At 34.7% G+C, this 18,509-nt stretch overlaps 1 protein-coding gene across 3 annotated transcripts in view; it reads right to left on the bottom strand.

Moving 5' to 3' along the window:
- Vps13a (vacuolar protein sorting 13 homolog A) overlaps positions 1-18,509 on the bottom strand; it is a 237,897-nt gene that overhangs the window by 147,256 nt on the left and 72,132 nt on the right. For all 3 annotated transcript variants that reach the window (XM_074052093.1, XM_074052095.1, XM_074052094.1), the window contains exons 20-23: positions 17,696-17,832; positions 15,788-15,920; positions 12,274-12,391; positions 8,567-8,705 (exon numbers count right to left, since the gene is read on the bottom strand). In XM_074052093.1, the coding sequence (XP_073908194.1) occupies positions 8,567-8,705; positions 12,274-12,391; positions 15,788-15,920; positions 17,696-17,832 (527 nt within the window). The remainder of the gene's footprint in view (positions 1-8,566; positions 8,706-12,273; positions 12,392-15,787; positions 15,921-17,695; positions 17,833-18,509) is intronic.

The following is an 18,509-nucleotide window of genomic DNA, read 5'->3' as shown; positions in this document are numbered from 1 at the left end:
CAGCCCTGGCACCTGGATACACATACAGAACATTATAAGCAACTGAGAAGCTACACTTGTGCTCCCTGTAATCATTAGGCATCCTCTAAGAGAGTAACTACTATGCTGCCTAAAAAATTACAATGTTTTGAAATTTTTACATGTATATTTGTGAAAGAAATTGGTCTTTTATTTTCCTCTTTTATATTTGTTATGTTTTGGAACACAGGATTTGTTAAGTTGGTAAAATAAGTTGGTAAATATTTCCATGTTCTGTTCTTTACAAGATCCTGTAGTTTTTTTGAACTAAGTTCTTCCCAGTCACCATTCATCATTGTTGTATGTATCAATATTTTTTCTTAGTTATATTCCATCACATGAATATACTATTATTTTTTATCCATTCATTCAATTCTTGATAGACAATTGGGTTTTTCAAAGCTTTTTAATATTATAAATAGCCATACTATAAGCATTGTAGTTCATGTCTTTTAGTGGGCATGTTTTCTTTTCTCTTAGGTAAAAGCCTAGGATTCCAAAATCAAATGGTAACTATGCATTTAACTTTACTTAACAAAACTACCAAACTATTTCCAAAGAGGTTACACCATTTTCAGTTACAACAATGATTAAAAGTTTTAAATTCTCATAGTGTTAATACTTTTAAGACACAGTGTTACTGTGTTTTTTACTTTTAGCCAATTCTAGTCATTCTTTGGTGTTATTTTAATATGGATTCATTTTCCTGGTAGGGGATAAAGTTGAACATCTTTTCATGTTGTTTATTTATCCATTCTGATTGAGCTGTTGGGTCTCCTTAAATATTTTGGATGCACATTTTTTCTAGTATCAGTGTGTTTGCAGAGATTTTTCAAGTGGACAGGTGGATGACTTGCCCTTTATTTTTTTCAGTTTCTTTCAAAGAAAAGAAGGAATTAGTTTGTATGAAGTCCAACTTAGCTTTTTTTTTATTTGTTTTATTCATATGTGCATACAATGTTTGGGTCATTTCTCCTCCCTTCCCCCCGGCCCCCTTCCCTGAGCTTTTTTATGCTATGGTTTACGCCTTTTTATATTTTAAAATATCTTTACTACAAAAGATTTTTTTCCTGTAGTTTTTGTTCCAGAAATTTTATACTTTCAGTCTTTACAATTAGGTCTATTTATGTATCTATTTCATCTCAAGTTTGATTTTGTATATGGTATGAGATACAGAATGAAGTTCATTTGTTTTCCCACCCAGAAATCTAGTTATTTCAGGACCATTTATTGAAAAGGATATCCTTCCCTCACTTAAGTGTTACCTTCAATTTGTTACCTTGTAACAAATCAAATATATTTTAATCATATATTGTAAAATTATTTTTGAACATTATTCTGCTTTACTGATCTGCTGTCTGTTTCTAAAGCAATATGACACTTTCTTGCATAAAGGAGCGATACAGTAAGCCTTGACACTGATGGATTTAGGATGTGCTACAAGAAAATACAGTACTTTGCATTTGAAAAACTAGCAGAAGAAAGTATCATTGAACTTCCAGAATACTTTTCTCCTGAAGCAGACCATAAAAGAATTCTGTGATTTTCCTCAAAAGCAGGGCATAGACCATCATTCCAAAGGACTATCCTTTCTATATCTGGAGGAAAGGAATACAGGCAATACCTCAGAGAGAGTGCAAGTTCAATTTCAGACCACCACAATAAAGTGATTACTGCAATAAAGTGAAGCCACACAAACTTCTTTGGGTTTCCCAGTGCACATGAAAGTTAGTATAATCTAGTATATATGCAATAGCCTTATGGATAAAAATAACAATGTCTACACTTAATTTTAAGCTACTTCTATTGTTAAAAAAAATATCAACAATCATTTGAGCCTTTGGGCAGTCAGAATTCTGCTGGTAGAAAATTAGGGAGGTTGAAATTACCTTAAAATAAGACAATGGAGTTTGTTGTACTGATTGACTCTTTCACATAAAAACAATTTCTATAGGCAGAGTGGCTCAAGTTGGTAGAGTGCTTGCCTAGCGAGCAGGAGGCCTTGAGTTCAAACCTCAGTACCACCACCAAAAAAAATAAAAAATAAAAAATCTCTTTACCATACAATGCTGTTTGACAGTATTTTATCCACAGTAGAACGTCTTTGAAAAAACTGGAGCCAATCCTCTTGAACCCTGACAATGTATTATCAAATTTATATAATATTCAAAATATTTTTAAATATTCTAACTCCTCTGTTGTCGTTCCAACAATATGCACTATATTTTCACCAGTTATAAATTCACCAAAAAGAATTCACTTTCTTTGGTTATCCGTAAGTAACCACTCATCTGTTAAGTTTTATCATGAGGTTGTAGCAATTTAGTCATGTCTTCAGGCTCCACTTTTAATTCTAGTTTTCTTACTATTTCTACCACATCTGTAGTTAGTTCTTCCACTGAAGTCTTGATGCTCTCAAAGTCATCCAGGAGGGTTGGACTCAAGTTCTTCCAAGCTCCTGTTAATGTTGATTTGCTGTACCTCCTCCCATCAATCACAAATGTACCAAATGGCATCAAGAATGGTGAGTTCTCTTCACAAGGTTTTCCATTGACTTTGTCCAGATGCATAGAGAAATTACTATTTATACCAGCAACAGCCTTATAAAATGTGCTTCTTCATTAATTCTTGAAAATGGAAATCACTAAACAGGCTACAGAGTAGATGTTCTGTTAGGAAGTATATAAACATTAACTCTGTTGTTTATCTCCATCAGAGTTTACGGGTGACCACATGCATTATCAATGAGCAGCAGTATTTTGAAAGGACTCTTCATTTTCTGAGCAACAGGTCTCAAAAGTGTGCTCAGGCCAAGTGCCAGTGGCTCATGCCTACAATTCTAGCTACTTGGGAGGCAGAAATCTGAAGGATCATGATTAGAGGCCAGCCCAGGGCACAAAGCAAGACCCCATCTCAAAAAAGTCCCAAACACATGCCAAAAAAAAAAGAATGGCAAAGTGACTCAAGTTGTAGAGTGCCTGCCTAGCAAGTGTGAGGCCCTGAGTTCAAACCTCAGTACTGGAAAAAAAAAAGTAAATACTCAAATCAGTACGAAATCATTGTGGGGAAAATTCACTTTAAAAGTACTAGCCAAAAGGTGCTATAAAACCAAAGAAACAGAGGTCAACACGAGAAGGGGATCAGGAACCAGAGTAAAGATCAGTTAGAGATGAATCAACCTGGGTTGTAACACATTTGTACATGAAAGCAATGCTAAGAATCTCTCTGTATAGCTGTCCTTATCTCAACTAGCAAAAATGCTACATCTTTTTCATTATTGCTTATTTCTACTCTTCAACGGAACTGGAGAAAAGCGCAGAACAGGTTTTTGCCTGGAAGGGAGGGGGAGGGGGAAAGGGTGGGGGCGGGGGCAGGAGGGAGAAATTGCCCAAACAATGTATGCACGTGTATAAATGAATTAAAAAAAAAAAACCAAAGAAAGAGGCAAACACATCCAAAATTAGAGGGAGTACAATTTATTGAGGACTTACTGACAGAAGTGGTCAAGGCTGGCAGAAATCTTGGTGCATCCCTGCAACTTGGGTCACAGGGGGAAAGCTTATACAGTACTCAACACAAGAAACTTTCATCCAAGCCAATGTGCACACGACTCTTGTCTCAAGCTAATATTAAAGCTGTCAGGAAATGACTTAGGAGGCAATCATGGCAATTACAACTCAAGAGGGTTGCATTCAGGTCCAACTGGAAACCTACAGCCATGTTGTAACAGGTGTGCTTTGTTGTTCCATTTACAGAGTACAGGCCAAATAGATAGAGTCTAATGCTTAAGGGCCCAATTCTTAAGTTGAGCCCTGGCTTCAACTTGAGTCAACAGCCGCATTAGTATTTAACAAGAAAATCAGTCTGTCCTTTGAAACCAGGAACTGATTTCTCCTTTGTAGTTATAAAAGTCCTACGTGGCACTGTCTTCCAAAATAAGGCTGTTTTGTCCACATTGAGTACCTGTTTTTCACTGTTTGTTCATCAGTTTTCTTAGCTACTTCTTCTAGATAACTTGCTGTAGCTTCTACATCAGCACTTTCTGCTTCATCTTGCAGTTGTATATATTATGGAGATAGCTTCACTTAAATCTCAGGAACCAACATCTGGTAGCTCTAAATTTTTCTACTGCAGCTTCCTCACCTTTCTCAGTCTGCACAGAATTTAAGAGAGTTAGGGCCTTCCTCTGGATTATTAGTCTTTGGCTTCAGGAAATGATGTGGCTGGTCTGATATTCTGTCCTAACAACCAGAACTTTCTTAGTATTAGCAATAAGGCTTCTTTGCTTTCTTACCATTTGTCCACTGGAGTAACACTTTTAATTTCTTTAAAAACATTTCCATTCAAAACTTGGCTAACTGTCTGGCATAAGAAGCCTAACTTTCTGCCTGTCGGCTGGACATGTCTTCCTCACAAGGCTCAAATCATTTCCAGGTTTTGATTATGTGAGTCTTTCTTTCACTTCAATACATACAGATTATTATAGGGTTATTGATTGGCCTAGTTTCAATATTGTTGTATCTCAGGGGAATAGGGAGGTCTGAAGACAGGGAGACAGATGGAGGACAGCAGGTCATTGGACCAATCAGAACACAGGAAACAATTATCTATTAAATTTGATGTCTATTTGGGAAGGCATGGTTAATGACATTCCAAAACAATTACAAAATAGCATCAAAGATCACCATACAAAATACAGCAATACTGAAAAAGATTAAATATTGAGAAAATAACCGAAATGTGACACCGAGACATAACCTGAGCACATGTTGCTGGGGAGAAAGATGCCAAAAGACTTGCTTAACACAGTGTTGCCACAAACATTTAATTTATGAAAGAAAGGGAGGGAGTAAGGGCAGATAAGGAGAGGGAGAAGGGGGAGGAGGGAGGGGGGAGTGGAGGGGGAAGAGAAAGAGGGAAGGAGGAACAGGGAGGGGAGGGGGTGGGGAGGAGGAGGAAGTGGGAGGGGAGGGGGAGAGGGAGGGAGGGAGGAAGGAAGGAAGGAAGGAAGGAAGGAAGGAAGGATCCAATTATCTATGAAGTATAATAAAGTGAAGTGAGATAAAATGAGATAGGCCTCTATTACACAGAAATTCCAAAAAGAATCTGAACAAACAGGACTCACTAAACTTCCCTCTAGTGTATTAGTTAGATCTTATCCTTTTGTCCTCCAACCTTATTTCTGTATGACTGGACTGTCCATAAAAAACTTTACTGTTTCTTAAGTATTCATTGATGAAGATTCCATTTCACTTTAAACTTATATAAAATAACTTCATATACTTTTCTCTTATTAATCTGCCTTTTATTATAGGAGCCTTAGCCAGAACAATCTGATGGGTAAGAAATCTTTTCTTCCCTAAATGAAAAGCCTTAAACATTATTCTTATCCAAAGCTGTTTTGTCAAGTTTTACTATAAGCAGGAAAGAGAAACAAGACTCTGCTTTCAATAGTCTGTTTAGCAATCTTCTCAGCTAAATGTTCAAATTCATCCTGTACTAGCTCTACATTCCACAAAACACCAGAAAACAATTCAGCCAAGTCCTCTGCCACTTTTAAAAAAGAATTACCCAACAAGTCTCTTCCAGACTTGGAGGTAGGAATAAGGAAAAAGTGAGTATGTTGGATGTAATTTGCATTCACATATGAAAATGGCAGAATGCAATCTGTTGAACTTGTTCTAAGAAACGGACGGGAGGTGTGATAAGGGAGAACAATGGTGGGGGGATGTAAATCTAACTAAGCTATAATGTAAGCACATATGTAAATATCATAATGTATCCCCCTGTACAAATATTATATGCTAATAAAAAATGTGAAACCAAAAAGAATACTCTTTCCTCCAGTGTCAAATAACATGTCCCTGATTTCTACTGGAGGTCTCACCAGCAGCAGTTTTAACATGCTACCAATTATTTCTTCAAGACTAGAATCTAGGATTTTCCTAACAAAAACTCTCCCAGTATTCACCATTTCCACTTCCACATTGTTAAGTGTTTGTAATAACCAACAACCCACTTCCTTGGTACCAAAATCTACATGAGATTGCTAGGACTCACATAAGAAAATACTACAAAATTAGTGGCTTACACAACAGAAGCATGTTTTCTCACAGTTCTGGACCACCAAGTCCAAGATCAAGGCATGGACAGAACTCATTTTGCCTGAGGCCTCTGCCTTTGGCCTGCTGACGCCTTCTTGCTGTACCTTCACGACATCTTTCCTTTGTGCACATGTACCCCTGGTATCTCTTTGTATGCCCAAACTGCCTTTTATAAAGACACCAGTTAGGCTATATTAGGAACCACCACAACAGCATTATTTTCATTTAATAACTGACTTTAAGGACCCATCTCCAAATATAGTCACAACCTGAGCTATTGAGATTAGGATTCCACAAATGGATTTGAGGGAACATAAAGCTGTAACAACATAGCAAATGTACGTTTAAACTATAAACCACAAATAAAAAGGTAAAGAGGCCAGCAATATACCATGTTAATGAATTGAAAGATTTGATACTGTTAAAATTTCAGTTCTCCCCAGATTGATTATTAAATACTATTCTCATCAAAATCCCAGCAGGAAGTTTTACAAAAATTGACGAAGATGTAAAAGTTACATGTAAAGGCAAAGAAACTAGTTAAAAACATTTTGGAAAAACAAAGAATTGGATAACTTACCTTACCGGATTTTAAAACTTACCATGAAGCTAATGCATAACTAATACACTATGGTACTGACACAGGTGGAAAGGGTAGACACAAAAATTACTGAAAAAGAATAGTCAGCAATAGTGCCACACATAGAGTCAACTTAATAAAAAGAATGGTCTTCTCTAATAAATTAAGCTGAAAATCTAGAAATAAAAATTTAAAAATAGAATGAAGACACAGTAAAGATACCATATACAAAAAATTAACACAAAATGGACATAGACCTAAGTAGAAAACTTAAGACTTGGGCTAGAAGTGTGGCTCACATGGTAGAGTAAAGACTAATAGGACATTATGTCAGCAAATTATTCTCAAATGGATGGAGGGGTGGGGTTTCTTTGTGCTATTGTTGCAATTTTTCAAGTTTGAAATTATTTCAAAAGAAAAAAACTTGTTAAAAACTGTTAAATAAAGGGAGGTAGGGGGACAACAGAGAGTAACAGAGGGGGTAAATTTGATCAAAGTACATTATATGCATGCATGGAAATATAACAACAAAAAAAGAGAGGAAAAAAAGTAATTGTTAAAGATTACTTTCACGAGAATGAAACCAGAGGAAATATCAAAGAAAACTGTGACTGGATATTCTCCCTCTGAAATTACCTTGGAAGGACAACACTTACATAATGCACAATCCAGAAGTTATAAAAATTTGAATATGTAAAAAATGACTTTTTATGGCAAAAATAAATGAATATGTAAAATAAAAAAAAACAAAACAGAAAAACAAGTCATTTTAACTAATCAATATAATTTCCTTAACTGGAAAACCATAATTCAATAGAAAAAAGTACAGAAGATATAAGCAGCAGTTTCCAAAAGGAAAATTCAATCATTAAACCTAGGAAAAGACTTTCTTACTCATATAGAAATGCAAATCAACCAGAAGACAACATTTTCTAAGAATAAGATTAATTACTGCAGAGGGAAAAAAAAAAACACTCATTCACTGTTAATGGACTGTAAATTAATACCCAACTTAGAAAGGAAATTTGGCTAAGTTCATCTAAATTTAAAATTCATATACTTTTTTATTCAACAATTCCATTTATAGAAATTTGTCTGTGGATAAAAATATAACCAAATACATGTACAAGGAAGTTCAAGACAGCACTTTTCATAACCTGAACACTCACAGCAACATGAACGTCCATCCATCCAGAGAGGATGCATTAGATGAAAGATGCAACACTCCTACAACTCAGTATCAATATGGTCTAGATTTATACTGCTAACATTAAGGTATCACTAAGATATGCAATATATGATAGTAATGACACAAAGGACACCAATCATATTTCTTAAATTTGAAGAACATATTTATACATGAATGAACATGTGTGTACAGAAGCAGTGGTTAACAGTGTTATCATTAGTGAGAGAAAATGGAGGTGTCTAAAAAACGGGCATTATTTTATATCTTCCTTATCTAAATGCACTTTTTACTATTTCATCAATTTCTTTCTTAAAATGTCTGTTCAAAATGAATTATAAATCATTTTACCTGAAATTCCTATGGCTGTTTCAAATACTCCTTGTGAACTTTCTTTTAAAATTCAGTCTTTTAATTCTGAAAATAACATTACCTGAGCCTGCCACCAGTGCTCATGCCTATAATTCTAGCTACAGAGAATCTCAGAGATCTCAGGAGGATCTTGGTTTGATGCCAGCTCAGGGGAACAGTTTAAGAGATCCTATCTCAAAAATACTCAATACAAGAAAGGGCTGGAAGAGTGGCTCAAGTAGTAGAGCACCTGCCTAGAAAGCATGAGGCCCTAGTTCAAACCCCAGTACCAACCCGCTCCCTCCAAAAAAAATGTTAAAAAATTACCTGAAATGACTTGATAGGGGCAGGTGCATCAGTTACAGGTTCAGGTTTTGGAATGCTTTCAACCAATTTCATGATTCCTTGCAGCTTTTTATCCGAAATTCGTAAAGAAACAAGAGGCAACTGTCCAGAAAGCTTGAATCTGTTGTTAAAAGAAAGGAATCATTATAGATGTGCTTTCATTGTGGTTTAAATGTATTAATTAAAAAAGGTAACTGGGGCTGGGGATGTAGCTCACTAGTAGAGGGATTGCCTGGTATGCATAAAACCCTGGCTTAATCCCCAGCACAGGGGGTTGGGAGGGTAAAAAGGGAGGGAAAGGAAGGAAGAGAGGGGAAAGGCAAAAGGGGAAGAGGAAAGGGGAAAGGGGAGGGGGGAAGGGGAGATAGGAAACAGAGCGGGGAAAGGGAGGGGGAAAGGGGAGATGGAGAGGGGAGCTGGGAAGGGAAGGGGAGATGGAGAAGGGGAGAGGGAGAAGGGGAGAAGGGGAGAAGGAGTGGGACAGAGAGAGAGGGAGAAAGAGGCAGGCTGACTCCCTCAAATTATACAAGTATAATCAAATGTGATTTAAGCACTAAAAATCACTATTCCCATTTCCATCCTACCTTGTGAAAGTCTCATTAGGTGGACTAGACTCTAAAAGGCTTATTTTCTATTATTTCATGTATTGTCTACTATTTGCCAAATATAGATGACAATTACTATTTGTGAAATGTATATTATGTGACAGGCATGGAAGAAAGCACTTTATATGCATTATTGTGAGCAGTCTTCACAACTTAAGAAGTAAACAACCTATTTCTACTTCTCATAGGTTGTAAGTTCCAAATGTACATGGTTCCTGTAAGAAACCTAAGGCTTATCATGTTCAACTAATCTGTCCAAGAAATTGTATGTCTAAAACCATTACTCAAAACCAGACTCTGTTGGCTCAAGCAGTAAAGCACCTGCCTTGCAAGCATGAAGACCTGAGTTCAAACTCTAGTCCCACCAAACAAACAAAAAAGCCACACCCAAGTGTTTCATTATTCTTTTAAATTGCCTTGACAGTCTCCTTTGCTTACAGATGCAACATAATGAATTTACAAGATGGACCAAAGAGAAAGTTTTCATTCAAAATTTCTTATCCCTACATTTTTCCTAAAGCTGACTCATTCAAATCACTCATATTGAGTATCTGAATTCATTCAGAAAAGTATAAGCTTTCTTTTATTTACAACAGCCCAAATCTTTGTAATTAACCACACACCCTCGTTTAACCTCATTACACATTATGGATAAATACAATTAACACATCTAAACGCTTCATTTTCTTAAAATATCCAAGTTGTACAATCTGAAGATGGCAGGCAAAAACAAAACAAAAAACACTACCTACTAAGTCACAGGCTTCCTTTATATGCTTTAAATTTACTTAGCTCAAACGTCAAAGAAAGGTTCCAGACATTGTAATGTTTACAGATTTTACATAATGTTATATTTACTTTTTACTGCTCATGACATTACAAAAAAAAATTTCTCAGATTTCATCTTTCTTAATCATTATTTCTGGTCTATGATTATTTTAATTACACTTCCCTGGTCTTAACCTATAGCCATTATCAATATACATAAAGACATTTTAATCAACTATTTTAATCCCTGCTATCCTGTACCTACTCCCTGCAACAAGCACATATATTCTCTCTAATCATATACTGACAGAACAAGTCCAGAGCAAGGTAAGTTGCCCTTTTCTTCCCTCACACTTTTCCCTCCTTTTATTTGGTACTCTGAATATCCTATATTACAGCATACTTACCAAGGGGGGGAGAAATAAAAACAATGCTGAATAAAAAGAAAAATCAGTTCATATTCTGATGTTTACAAGAAGTCACATACATATTTGTTCTTTATCACAGACTGAAAAAGTGCAGGAAATATTAGATAAAAGTAAATAGGCAGGGGGATATCTGGGAAAGAATTTAAGCCTTACCTCTGAAATGTCTAAGTTGAATTACCAAAACAAAACAAAAAAACCACCAGAATGTATAGAATGGCTTTCTTTCCCACCTTAAACTAAATTCTAAGCATTCCTCTGCCTAGACTCAGCCTATTTAGCTTTTCTAAGAGAAGGAAACCTAGGACAAGAATTAGGACAATATATAATGTCTGCTATTAGGTAGCATCACTATAAGTTAAAAGTCAACAAGAAAGGTGTGGGAAGAAAACTGGGGGAAGGCTTCCTGGAGGAGGTGATGTCTCAGCTTCCAAAAGAATAAAAATCAGCCCAAAAAAGCGGGGGTGGTGGGGTGGTGGAAGAGGTTGGAGGAAGTGAATCTTTCTTTTTTACCTCGTAAGAAGGATAAGTAGTAAAAACAAGGTCCATACCACAAATCATATGGGAAAAGATAAGGTATTCCTAATTCCCTAATTCTTTTTACACATAAGCATTACCATGTTCTCCTGCTGCCTTGCTAGAAGCAATTCTCTTGAAACTACTTGGTAGGTTGTTATAGATGAGTCTTTCTACAAAAATCTGAAATAGTGCTGTGGCTGAGGTTTGAATGCTTGCAAGAGAGACAAAAGGTGCTATAGACAGAATAGGTGAAATGGCTACTTATGGTATAAAACTATTTAAGAATAAATCAGCTAAATGCTCTAGTCTAGTTCAACAGACTTCTCTACTTCTCTACTCCTAGGTTCATAGCTTCAGATAACAATAAAATATAAAGATCACAGTAAAGATAAATGTATGGACAAATAAAAATATTATAATTTTGATTTGTAACTCCACTTCTTATTTTCTACAAGATTTAAAATGCAAATACATAAAAATAACTGTAAGTCTGTAAATAGGCAAAGAACATCTGAAGATTTAAACTAGGACATTAACAACTGAAAGGAGTAGAGCAAGAAAGTAGTTTTTGCATGTAATTGAGACTAAGTAGGCATCAACTTTACAGAGTGTAACAGCTTTAGGATATTACATATAATCTCCATGATAATCACAAAAAAGGTATCTATACAATATACAAAAATGAAATGAGAAAGAAATCAAAACACATTAGAACAAATATCAACTCAACACAAAGGAAGGCTGTAATAGAGGATATGTACCAAACATCACAGCTCAAACATACATGAATCAAACACTAACACAATTAGGGCTGGTGGCATAGCTCAAGTGGTAGAGTATACACCTAGCAAGCACAAGGCCCTGTGTTTAAATCCCAGTACAAAAAAAAGAACAAACAAAACAACACCCTGACAGAATGAATGGGGAGAAGTAGCTCTCTAGTAGTCAGGAGACTCCAATAACTCACATTAAAAATGAAAGAACAACCAGCAAGATGGCCAATTAAAAAACAGAGGACTAGAAGACACTGTGCTAAGTGAAGTAATCCAGACAAAATAGGACCAATATTGTATGGTTCCACTTACATGGGGAACCTAAACTAAAGATAAAAAGTAGACTGGTATCAGCCAGGGGCTAGGAACGGGGTAGAACAGGGTACTACTGTTAATGGGCATGGAGTTTCAGCTGGAAGACGATAAAGTTTAGAGATATATTGTGCAACTCAATGCCACTAACCTAAATATTTAGAAATAGTCTAAATGGTAAATGCTATTGTTATATCTTACCACAAATAAGTCAATAAAATTTATCTTCCTAGCTATAGAATTACTCAGAAAATCCAAAAAACACATGAAATAGGTAATATACATACTTGGGCATCCTGATATCCATGAAAACCATGGCTTTAGAAAGTTCCACATTGACGTGCATGGGTACCAAAATATGCTGCGTAGACACATTCAGTTTTCGAGCTTCTTTCCAATTATCACCTAAGTACACAAAAACATTCATGCTTAATAGCAGCATAATTTGAATAACACACAGACCTAAAATTTTTGTTAATACTTCATATTCATGTACCACATGGTGGACAAAAAATGATCCCATATCTAAATAGTCTTAATTATATAAAATATACACAATCAACAGGTAAATTCTTTTGCCTTTCATTATTTTTCTTGTCCTGCTTCATAAGACTGTATCCTATTAAAAAAAATGCTTGTTTTTTTAAAAGCAGCATACTTTAAATCAAATCTACTGTGCCTCTATTGACAATCACTACATAAACCAGATTATCTTTCCCCAAAAACAACATGCCTGTAAGGCAGTAATGGAAAAGGCAGGTAAAACTGAGTTTAACAGTAACTAATAAATGCTGGAATTTATTCAAGATTAATAAATAGCATCTTTCTGGGCAATGTTTAAACTTTAATTCTCACAGTGATTTATAAAGAGGAATGGAAGGAGGAAGGAATGTGAGTCATATTAAAAAAATCATTTACAAGTACGTCCAAACATTGCATAAGCACACTTCATATACTCATAAGTGCATACAATGAAATAAGACTAAAGGATACACACTGAAATATCAATAGTATTCATGTCTAAGCAGTTAGATTAAGGAGAATGATGGAGGAGTGATTTCAACCATGATATATTGTAAGAACTTGGGTGAAGGTCACATTGTGCCCCCAGTACAATAATTAAAAAAAAAAAAAGTAAAATAAAAAAGAACAGTCTCTTTTGTTTTGCAAATTTTTCAGATTTTTCTAAAATAGGCATAGTATTTATAATCCAAAAGAGATAAACTTAAAATTTTGTAACCAGATTAGGTCTTGGGGCATAGCTCAACAGTACAGCACTTGCCTAGCATGCTCAAAAGCCTGGGTTGCACACACCAAAAAAAATTTTTTAATAAACAAGATTAGTGGGATCTATATAATATAATGCATTTTCATAATATCACCTGACACTTGAACCTAACTGCTCTTTAAGTCCGAAAAAAATCTTAGTCTTGGAAAATTAGCAAAAGAGACATTGGACTCCTGGAGATAGGTGGTAAAATAGATTTTATTAAAGTGAGAGCATACAAGGGAGGTATGAGGATAGGTAAGAGACCCAAAAAACTAGATAGCATTTGTTGCCCTCAATGCAGAGAAACTAAAGCAGATACTTTAAAGCGACAGAGACCAATAGGAGAAGGGAACCAGGAACTAGAGAAAAGGTTAGTTCGAGAAGAATTAATTTAGAAGGTAACACACATGCACAGGAAATCAATGTGAGTCAATGCCCTGTATAACTATCCTTATCTCAACTAGCAAAAACCCTTGTTCCTTCCTATTATTGCTTATACTCTCTCTTCAACAAAATTAGAGATAAGGGCAAGACAGTTTCTGCCTGGTAGTGAGGGGGTTGGGTGGGAGAGGGAGGGGGAGGGGGAAGGGGGGAGAAATGACCCAAACATTGTACGCATATATGAATAAAAGAAAAAAATACATATATATATAAAAAAAAGAATTTTTCATCAGTATTGAGATAACTGAAATATTTCCATTACTTCCAATTTTAGAGTTAAAAACATGTATTTGGACACATGCATTTCAGTATTTCTCAAGAGATTATATGACAATTATACAAAGTAATCACAAGGTCAAAAAACCTGCTGAGAAAAAATGTTTAAGAATAGTATTCACCAAAAAAAATTCAAAGAAACCAGGTACTGGTGGCTCACGCCTTTAATCCTAGCTACTCAAGAGGAAGAGAGCAGGAGGACCCAGGTTCAAAGCCAACCTGGGCAAACAGTTCACAAAAAAAGGGCTGTGGAGTGGCTTAAGGTATAGGCCCTGAGTTCAAGCCCCAGTACCATTAAAAAAAAAAAAAATCAAAGAAATACCAATAATCTTCAGATAATACCTTTTTAAAATTTTTACTTTAGCTTTTTTTTGGGGGAGGAGGGGAAGTACTGGGGTTTGAGCTCAGGGCCTCACACTTGCTAGGCAGGCACTTGAACACCTGAACCATTCCACCAGCCCGTTATTTTAACATTTTTTAAATAAGCATTTCAGTATCTTAAATTTTAAGTATGACTCATAGACTTAAAAAAACTTGTGAGTAAAATGTATCATTCAAACATACCAAAATGCCATGCATTTATTCCCCGAAAAAGAATTTATGGACTTTTGAAAAAAAAAATTACTTTTGCCACCCACTGTACTTTTGAGCTCCTTCTGCAACAACCAAAATATGAAGGGGAAAAGAAAACAAACCACAAACCTAGTTCACTATCTTAAACCAAATAAAATTAAAGAAAAACATGAATATGGTAGAACTATTATGTACTCATGTATAAAAAAGGAAAAATGACACCTATTGAAAACTGTTCTAGGAAAGGAGGGAAGGGGGATAAAGAAGAATGATGGAGGGAATGAAATCAATTATGATATATTGTAAGAACTTTGGTAAATGTCACAATGTACCCCCAGTACAATAGAAAAAAGATCTAAAAAATTAAAAATGAGTAATTGCTTCAGAGTCAAAAAAAAAGAAAACTGATCAAGTTCTACAAAAACTAATAATTTTAAAGATTACTTTGGCTTCTCACTGCTTTTTTAATCAGCAGAGATAATTAAAGTATGACTCAATATACAGATCTCTACAAATAATAACCAAACTCTGTTGAATGATCTAAAGGTTGATTAAAACTCTAGGGATTCAGAAGCAGTATGGCAGAATGGAGAGCTGAATGAAACTGAAGTCTGCCCTTCTTTAAGTGAAAGTGACTCTTGTTAAGTCAACTTCCAATTCTAACTTCATCTAAAAAACTAGACATAGATCAGAGGTGCCTGACTGGTACACCAAAATGACTGGAATGAAGATATGTCTAGGATACTAACCCTTCAGAATCTCTGTGTGGCTATTTGTGGCCTGGGCTGTCAAAGTCCCTAAATTGATTATCTCCAACCTGTTTATCTAAAACTCTCTTCTGGTTACCTAATTGTGAAATACAAATATCATTTCCAGTATGTACCAATCCTTGGTTCAAGGCTGGAACACACTGCTATAGGTGATGATTTCTAAACCTTAGCACTACTGACATTTATTGTTTGGGGCTTGCCTGACACTATAAACTGTTTAGTAGCACCATGACCTCTCCCTGTAAACGCAGGTAGTATCCCTGAGCCCTACCTGTAACAACCAAAAATGTCTCCCAACACTGACATTTGTTTTTCAAGGCACAAAAACTCCTGGTTGAATACCACTGGACAAAATTTACTATCAGTTCTAATTTAAAAATACAAAGTCTAATACTTTTATGGGAAGGTCTTCAAAGTGTTTAAAACCTGATTAATTCCACAAAATCACTCAATAATGAATTTTATACTTACCCACTCTACTATAAAGCAGTTGTATGCTTGTTAGCTGAACATCAAAAGAATCATAAGCTCTATGCATTATCTCTTCAAGGTTGGCCCCACCTTGTTTCATATCTGGTAATTCTGAACGACTTTTGCTTGTCACCTTGAAGTTAATTTTAACAGTTTAGACTATTCAAAATACTTCAAAATGTAAGTTCTTACCTTTCAGATCACTAAAATAAAAATTTAGTAAATTTGCAAGCAGACATACAAGGCTATTAAAAAGGTCATAATCCATGAGGTGTATACTGAGAACATGTTTAAAGTGAATTTTTGCACATTTTTATTTCCCATTTACATATATTAAAAGGGGGAAACCAAGATGGTCCAATAAAATAATACACCTTTATAAAGATCTAAAATCTAGTAAGAAGTCTTCTCATTAAGAATAACATTAAGAGACAAATTTAGCTTACTATGTTTCAATGATACAGTGGCAAATATTTAGATAGCTTTGTAATAAGTAAAAGAATGCAGGATTTAATATTAGGAAGGCTAATTTTTTATCCTAACTGGGATTTATATGGCTCCCAGCACACTACGTTTCTATCTCCCTTTCTTGGTATACTGTGCACACTATTTGTTTTACTTAACATCCTAGAGATCATTCCACAGTAGGAAATACAAATAGGAAATAAAGATCTTGTGTGTGTGTGTGTGTGTGTGTATATATATATAAATGTATATGCATGGAGATATATAGATAAGTGTACATACGTACATACACACAGAAAATACTTCCCTCTATTTTATACAGCTCATGTGAAATAGACTGTCAAAAAGTATCTCTGTCTGAAAGTACTGTATTTTAGGTAGCAGGTAAAGCAAACTACCTAATGTCACAAAATCAGATAGGTATCATTACTCCTTACCTCATACTGTTAGGCCTGAAACAATTCAGTAACTAAATTATTCAAATATAAATAATTAGCTGTAAAAACACTATTATAAACATAAATCTGGTTGGTCTATGTAAATCCCAAGTGCAGAGTAAAGATGGGTGGGTATGTGGGGTGAGTGGGGGGAGGGAAGGGGAGGGATAGGGAGATACACAGATACATAGATATAAATATAAGAGAGAATGTCAGTATCAAGAAAAAGTACAGTTTGTTAGGCAGGCAGAAAAATCACTCTAATATTATCTATCTCCCTTGAGTCTTTAAATTGTTTTAAGACTCAATGTTTCAAGGTTTACAGCAATACTGCCCAATAGAACTTTGATAATAATCGAAATGTTCTGAATCTGTGCTGTCCAACACAGTAACCACTTTTGACTATTAAACACATAAATGTGACTAACGTAACTAAGAAACTTAATTTATAATTTTATCTAAATTTCAATAATTACACGTAGCTAATCTGAATAGCACAGATCTAGAAATACAAGACAATTATCCTTGACTTAAATTTTGGGAAGAAAAAGAGCTTATAATCAGAAGAAAAACGTAACTAGATAAATACAAGACCACCTTTTCAATTTAAATTTCACAGAACTATTAAAATGTCTATATTTAGTTATATATGCAAAAGTTTCCAGGTGATGAAGATACATTTGATTACTTTCAGTAGCCCCACTATTCTATATACATTAATCAAGTAAAAGATTCAAACTGAAAAAGAAACAAAATTTCTTAAGCATGAATATCAAATTCTATAAATATAATTAAGTTTACATCTGACCTGGAAAGTTCTCTTGGTCACTTTGCTTTCATTAAATGAAACTTTATTCACTAGAAAGGAAGATTTCTCAAATCCTAATATCTACCATAAATGTAAACATCAATAAGCCTAATCAAACTATCCAAAAGCTAAAGTACATTTTAAAACAAAGAAACACCCTAAATACCATATTATTAATCAAACATTATTGATATATACCTTTAGATGACCAAGATCCAAAAGAAGTAGATTTGATGTAGGGCTAAAAATTCCATCTTGTGGGATAATAACATATGAAGCCTTCAAATTAATTCTGAGATCAAGAACTTTCTGTGTTTCAATAATGTACAACAGACCTGTAAAAAATTTAAATCTTTTCATAAGTAACTCAAGAAACAGGAATCACTACACATATGAATTACTAGTTTTTAAATAATTTAAAATCAGTATTAATCTTAAAATAACCTTGAACAAAATATTTCCAATTTAAATTTAATACATATGCATGGTAATGAATACTTACAACACTCTTAATTAAATTTTAGTATAAAATTGGAGTGATTTCTTTTTAAAATGTTTTTAACCCATAGACTCAATTTGGGTATAAATGAAATATAAATATCTTTTAAAAAAAAAAGCATGAATTAATGATTTTACTCCAAAACAATGAAAACTCCTGGGTCATTAATTAATCTTCATCAACATCATCTATAAACAGAAAAGGAAAATACAAACAGGGTTTCCCTTTCCTTAAATAACTCTTCATTCATTTGAGGCATCTAATTATAATAAACTTAGTACATTCACTTGCATGAGATTAGTAACCAAATTAACCTATTTTATGTACCAAAGCCCAGTATCTTTTAAGAGTAAAATATGGGAGTCCCCTCCTTTTAGGAAAAAAACTGTGTGAACAGCCATGGAATCAATTTGAGAGAATAAAAGATGTTTCAACTTATGAAGATTCAGGAGATCTGATACTTAAATAGAAAGCTACCTCACTTCACAAAGACCAAAGCGGGGGGTGGAAAGG

This window comes from Castor canadensis, chromosome 13 (genome assembly GCF_047511655.1).
Source record: "Castor canadensis chromosome 13, mCasCan1.hap1v2, whole genome shotgun sequence".
NCBI classification, from domain to species: Eukaryota; Metazoa; Chordata; class Mammalia; order Rodentia; family Castoridae; genus Castor; species Castor canadensis.
This window is presented reverse-complemented; position numbering and strand designations above follow the sequence as displayed.